Below are 6962 nucleotides of genomic sequence, written 5' to 3'. Positions count from 1 at the left end.
AACAAGTTGAGCCCATTGTGCTAAATTTGGACAGATTTTGTCGTGAGTTCCAAATCTCGCTTCGCCTTTTCCTCTCTTTTCCCGCCTTCTATTCCTACTCTTTCCCCGCCTTCTATTCCTACTCTTTTCCCGCCTTCTATTCCTACTCTTTCCCCGCCTTCTATTCCTACTCTTTTCCCGCCTTCTATTCCTACTCTTTTCCCGCCTTCTATTCCTACTCTTTCCCCGCCTTCTATTCCTACTCTTTCCCCGCCTTCTATTCCTACTCTTTTCCCGCCTTCTATTCCTACTCTTTTCCCGCCTTCTATTCCTACTCTTTCCCCGCCTTCTATTCCTACTCTTTCCCCGCCTTCTATTCCTACTCTTTTCCCGCCTTCTATTCCTACTCTTTTCCCGCCTTCTATTCCTACTCTTTTCCCGCCTTCTATTCCCACTCTTTTCCCGCCTTCTATTCCCACTCTTTCCCCGCCTTCTATTCCCACTCTTTCCCCGCCTTCTATTCCCACTCTTTTCCCGCCTTCTATTCCTACTCTTTCCCCGCCTTCTATTCCTACTCTTTTCCCGCCTTCTATTCCTACTCTTTCCCCGCCTTCTATTCCCACTCTTTTCCCGCCTTCTATTCCCACTCTTTCCCCGCCTTCTATTCCCACTCTTTCCCCGCCTTCTATTCCCACTCTTTCCCCGCCTTCTATTCCTACTCTTTTCCCGCCTTCAATTCCTACTCTTTTCCCGCCTTCTATTCCTACTCTTTTCCCGCCTTCTATTCCTACTCTTTCCCCGCCTTCTATTCCTACTCTTTTCCCGCCTTCTATTCCTACTCTTTTCCCGCCTTCTATTCCTACTCTTTTCCCGCCTTCTATTCCTACTCTTTTCCCGCCTTCTATTCCTACTCTTTCCCCGCCTTCTATTCCTACTCTTTCCCCGCCTTCTATTCCTACTCTTTTCCCGCCTTCTATTCCTACTCTTTTCCCGCCTTCTATTCCTACTCTTTCCCCGCCTTCTATTCCTACTCTTTTCCCGCCTTCTATTCCTACTCTTTCCCCGCCTTCTATTCCTACTCTTTCCCCGCCTTCTATTCCTACTCTTTTCCCGCCTTCTATTCCTACTCTTTCCCCGCCTTCTATTCCTACTCTTTCCCCGCCTTCTATTCCTACTCTTTCCCCGCCTTCTATTCCTACTCTTTTCCCGCCTTCTATTCCTACTCTTTCCCCGCCTTCTATTCCTACTCTTTCCCCGCCTTCTATTCCTACTCTTTTCCCGCCTTCTATTCCTACTCTTTTCCCGCCTTCTATTCCTACTCTTTCCCCGCCTTCTATTCCTACTCTTTCCCCGCCTTCTATTCCTACTCTTTCCCCGCCTTCTATTCCTACTCTTTTCCCGCCTTCTATTCCTACTCTTTTCCCGCCTTCTATTCCTACTCTTTTCCCGCCTTCTATTCCTACTCTTTCCCCGCCTTCTATTCCTACTCTTTCCCCGCCTTCTATTCCTACTCTTTCCCCGCCTTCTATTCCTACTCTTTCCCCGCCTTCTATTCCTACTCTTTCCCCGCCTTCTATTCCTACTCTTTTCCCGCCTTCTATTCCTACTCTTTCCCCGCCTTCTATTCCTACTCTTTCCCCGCCTTCTATTCCTACTCTTTCCCCGCCTTCTATTCCTACTCTTTCCCCGCCTTCTATTCCTACTCTTTCCCCGCCTTCTATTCCTACTCTTTTCCCGCCTTCTATTCCTACTCTTTTCCCGCCTTCTATTCCTACTCTTTCCCCGCCTTCTATTCCTACTCTTTTCCCGCCTTCTATTCCTACTCTTTCCCCGCCTTCTATTCCTACTCTTTTCCCGCCTTCTATTCCTACTCTTTTCCCGCCTTCTATTCCTACTCTTTTCCCGCCTTCTATTCCTACTCTTTCCCCGCCTTCTATTCCTACTCTTTCCCCGCCTTCTATTCCTACTCTTTTCCCGCCTTCTATTCCTACTCTTTTCCCGCCTTCTATTCCTACTCTTTCCCCGCCTTCTATTCCTACTCTTTTCCTCTCTTTTCCCACCTTCTCATTTGCTGATTCTTACTACCATCACATTACAGCCAGTTAAAAGTACAGTACGATATTGGCTTTGGATTCCATTCCACAGAGATTAGGAATAAAACAGTATAGAAGTTGTAAGGTAAAACAAAACAAAAATAAGCTTCCTTTTTGCAGTATAAAACGTACAGCTGGCATCATTGGTTAACACATACTGTACACTTAGGGCATAGATTCATGTGATTTTGGCTTGAAAATCGGCTTCTAAACCATTAAGCAACCTCTGGCATTCCATCGAGAGACTAGCATTTTTTATTTAATTAAAAAAAGAGCATACAAATGGTAATTCATTATTCAGTGCTTTACAGTAGTTATGTATTTTAGACCGGACAGCTCTATGGTTCTTAACAGGACAGTAGTCAACTATGGATAATTAGGAATTCTTTAAAGATGCCATTTCCTTTAAGCAAGAGACGGGACATATACAGTCACAGTTTTGTTTGTAAGCAACCGGTTAAAAAAAATTTTGCTCGCCACAGTAGTGCACAAATGGTATTAGGATATATAGCTTTGGCCTTCTCTGTCTAAAGCAGGAAAATGATGATCCTGTCAACGATGGCTTTGAGCAGTGAGCACCATGACAGGTCCAACACTTTAGGTCCCAGTGTACGTAGGTACAGTAACAGGCCTCCAACCAAACCTCCCCATTGGGTTTGTGATAGACAGGGGGACTGTGTGTATCCTAGACCAGAGACTCCGGGCCACCATCATCCTCTCTATCGGCCAGGTTTCCTGGTATCCCGGTCACCATGAGACTCTGAAGCAGGCTGGTCGGTATGGCCGGTTTGAACGACCAGTTCCTCGACGTCACGAAGGGGAACGACGACGACAGCCTCACCGAAGACCTGGCTGCGATCACCGCCGCCGCTGTCTTGGCCCTTGGCCTCGCCCCCTTGTGGTTGGAGGTTAAAGTGCAGCCGTGGCGATCAAGCTGTCTCTGCAGCTCCTGAACCTCCCCCAGTATCTCAGAGACTTTACTCAGCATGGCCACTGGACCCCCTCCTAGGATCTGGACGTCGTGGATCCAGCGCAGGTACCTTTCATAGAAAGACAGAACACTAGAATAGTGATTGGACATCCCAGTAATGTGACTCAAATCGCAGCCATCTTGGTCAGGGAATTTTTCATTCTAGAAACCTATCAACTACAGTCAAATATGGTATATTATTATTATTATTATTATAAAACAATTCATTTGTAGATATAACAAGTATAAATATATGTCACAATATATATGTCACAAAATAGGTTTCTAAGTTCAAGGGTCTTTTCCTGGTGGAATAAAGGTTAAAACGCTGCACTTCCTGATTTCGTCTTAGACTTCGTTCGTTAAGAAATGATTGCGGCCATGACTGAATTCAAACGTAAACGTGAGTTGGTTTTTGGGGAGGGGGTTGATGTGGGTCGTGTGTGTTCATAGGTGGTTAACCAAATCGTTTCACCAATTAGCTTCAGCAGGCTGGTGAGCATGGAAAAGTTGGTTTGACTTTGGATAGCCGATCTCCAGGAAGAGTTATGGACCGTTAATTAATTACATTAATGTAAATGAGACAATATGTCCATGTTGCACATCTTTTAGTTGTCTAATTAAATGCTTTCAATATTTATATTTTTTGTATTTTTAACAATTTATATTGTTCACTTTTCTTTCTTTTTTTTTTGCTATTGACCTTTTAAAATATTGTCGGATGTACATTGTGTAATTTATTGATGGTCCATAACTGAATTGAACAATCAGCTGTGCTCTGAATTGATGATGACTTGGGTACTGCCAGCTGTGGGCAGGACTGAAACAAACCCAACAAAAACTTTTACCCCAACGCTTCATTTCAACATAATGTTTTCATATCATATTGCAAATCTCAGTTTTTGGACTTTATGACCAAAATGATCCCATTTACATGTTGAGGTAAATTTTTGACACTAAAATAAAAAATGTTTGACTCATATCAATGCAAATTAGGCCGTTTTCAAAAAGGAAAAGTATATTTTTAGGGGGAAGTCTATCTCTACGGGCAGGTACCTCTGCATCCAGACGCGTATGGAGGGACCGTCCAGGCAGGGCAGCAGCAGACCGTGGTAGTCCAATGGTTTAGTCTGCCACGCCTCGTAGAACTCCCTGACTGAAGACGAGGTCTGAGGGGAATCTGAGGAAGGAGACAGCATCCAGCGACTGAGCCTCTTTACGCCGAGGATTTTCTTCAGGTTGTCCGCCTCGTCTTTAAAGAAGCCCTTCTTAGGGGGGGTCTTGAAGGCTGAGCTTGGCAGGGACAGCTGACGCAGGTGCTGGAAGGCAGATATAGAAGAACATTAGAGACATTTTGATCAGCATAATGTTGGAATATAGTAAACTGACTATTACAGTTGAATGGAGTGCGAGAGAGAGCGAGAGAGAGCGAGAGACACAGACAGAGAGAGAGCGAGAGACACAGACAGAGAGAGAGCGAGAGACACAGACAGAGAGAGAGCGAGAGACACAGACAGAGAGAGAGCGAGAGACACAGACAGAGAGAGAGCGGGAGACAGAGAGAGCGAGAGACAGAAAGAGAGAGTACCCTGGGCCTGTATGATTTCCTCACAGACGTGTCCTGCTTGGGCTTCTCAGTATACAAAGGGTTAGTGAAGAGATCCTGTGCCTTGCAGTCAAACTGCACCGACCAGTCCCACACTGTAGGGCAGTTCAATGGGCTTCTTTGTGTGTGGGGCGACTCGGCCTGCCAAGACAAGCAAACAGTCAGGCTGGGCGTATGTGGGCATACTGTATATGGTACAGGCTGTTTACCCTACTGTACACAGAAGAAGTGGAGCCTGGTGGAGGGAGGACGGGCTCACTGTAACAGCATGTTAATGGACCGGCGCAGTAATGGACCGGCGCGGCAATGGAACGGCGCGGTAATGGCAATGGAACGGCGCGGTAATGGCAATGGAACGGCGCGGTAATGGAACGGCGCAGTAATGGCAATGGAACGGCACGGTAATGGAACGGCGCGGTAATGGAACGGCACGGTAATGGAACGGCACGGTAACGGAACGGCACGGTAACGGTAACGGAACGGCACGGTAATGGTAATGGAACGGCACGGTAACGGAACGGCACGGTAACGGTAATGGAACGGCACGGTAACGGTAATGGAACGGCACGGTAATGGAACGGCGCGGTAATGGAACGGCGCGGTAATGGAACGGCACGGTAACGGAACGGCACGGTAACGGAACGGCACGGTAATGGTAATGGAACGGCACGGTAATGGAACGGCGCGGTAATGGTAATTTTTTAATTTTTTTTATTTTACCTTTATTTAACCAGGCAAGTCAGTTAAGAACAAATTCTTATTTTCAATGACGGCCTGGGAACAGTGGGTTAACTGCCTGTTCAGGGGCAGAACGACAGATTTGTACCTTGTCAGCTCGGGGGTTTGAACTCACAACCTTCCGGTCACTAGTCCAACGCTCTAACCACTAGGCTACCCTGCCGCCCCCTAATGGAACGGCACGGTAATGGAACGGCACGGTAATGGCAATGGAACGGCACGGTAATGGAACGGCGCGGTAATGGAACGGCACGGTAATGGAACGGCACGGTATTGGAACGGCACGGTAATGGAACGGCACGGTAATGTAACGGTGCGGTAATGGTAATGGAACGGCACGGTAATGGCAATGGAACGGCACGGTAATGGAACGGCGCGGTAATGGAACGGCACGGTAATGGAACGGCACGGTAATGGAACGGCACGGTAACGGTAACGGTACGGCACGGTAACGGAACGGCACGTTAATGGAACGGCACGGTAATGGAACGGCGCGGTAATGGTAATGGAACGGCGCGGTAATGGTACGGCACGGTAATGGAACGGTGGTCACTGTTACATTAATTCAATTCCAGACGTTACAATGAGCTCGTCCTCTGATTTAAAGTGACACCAGCCTCCCCTGGCCCATGGACATTCTGGTACAACACAGCCGGAAGAGTCTGGTGTCTAGTCATCTACACTACAGGCCTTCAGAGTATCTGAGTACAAATCACATGTGCCAAAAATAACAGGTTACAACCTGTTGCCGCGTTGCAACCTGTTGCCGCGTTGCAACCTGTTGCCGCGTTGCAACCTGTTGCCGCGTTGCAACCTGTTGCCGCGTTGCAACCTGTTGCCGCGTTGCAACCTGTTGCCGCGTTGCAACCTGTTGCAGCGTTGCAACCTGTTGCAGCATTGCAACCTGTTGCAGTGTTGCAACCTGTTACAACCTGTTGCCGTGTTACGTGTTACAACCTGTTGCAACCTGTTGCCGTTGTTACAACCGGTTACAACCTGTTGCCGTTGTTACAACCGGTTACAACCTGTTGCCGTGTTACAACCTGTTACAACCTGTTGCCGTGTTACAACCTGTTGCCGTGTTACAACCTGTTACAACCTGTTGCCGTGTTACAACCTGTTACAACGTGTTGCCGTTGTTACAACCGGTTACAACCTGTTACCGTGTTACAACCTGTTACAACCTGTTGCCGTGTTACGTGTTACAACCTGTTACAACCTGTGACAACCTGTGACAACCTGTTGCCGTGTTGCAACCTGTTGCCGTGTTGCAACCTGTTGCCGTGTTGCAACCTGTTACAACCTGTTGCCGTGTTACAACCTGTTACTGTGTTACAACCTGTTACAACCTGTTGCCGTTGTTACAACCTGTTACAACCTGTTGCCGTTGTTACAACCTGTTACCGTTGTTACAACCTGTTTCCGTTGTTACAACCGGTTACAACCTGTTTCCGTGTTACAACCGGTTACAACCTGTTGCCGTGTTACAACCGGTTACAACCTGTTGCCGTGTTACAACCGGTTACAACCTGTTGCCGTGTTACAACCGGTTACAACCTGTTGCCGTGTTACAACC

The 6962-nt window shown here is 47.4% G+C and overlaps 1 protein-coding gene across 1 annotated transcript in view; it reads right to left on the bottom strand.

Moving 5' to 3' along the window:
* Positions 1–2311: 2311 nt before the first annotated feature.
* The window catches only part of mtmr12 (myotubularin related protein 12), a 36240-nt gene continuing 31589 nt past the window's right edge, over positions 2312–6962 (bottom strand). The window contains exons 14-16 of the mRNA XM_036979210.1: positions 4631–4789; positions 4099–4361; positions 2312–3112 (exon numbers count right to left, since the gene is read on the bottom strand). Of these exons, the coding sequence (XP_036835105.1) occupies positions 2758–3112; positions 4099–4361; positions 4631–4789 (777 nt within the window). The 3' untranslated portion in view covers positions 2312–2757. The remainder of the gene's footprint in view (positions 3113–4098; positions 4362–4630; positions 4790–6962) is intronic.

The sequence above is a fragment of the Oncorhynchus mykiss genome, chromosome 6 (assembly GCF_013265735.2).
Source record: "Oncorhynchus mykiss isolate Arlee chromosome 6, USDA_OmykA_1.1, whole genome shotgun sequence".
Classification (NCBI taxonomy): domain Eukaryota; kingdom Metazoa; phylum Chordata; class Actinopteri; order Salmoniformes; family Salmonidae; genus Oncorhynchus; species Oncorhynchus mykiss.
This window is presented reverse-complemented; position numbering and strand designations above follow the sequence as displayed.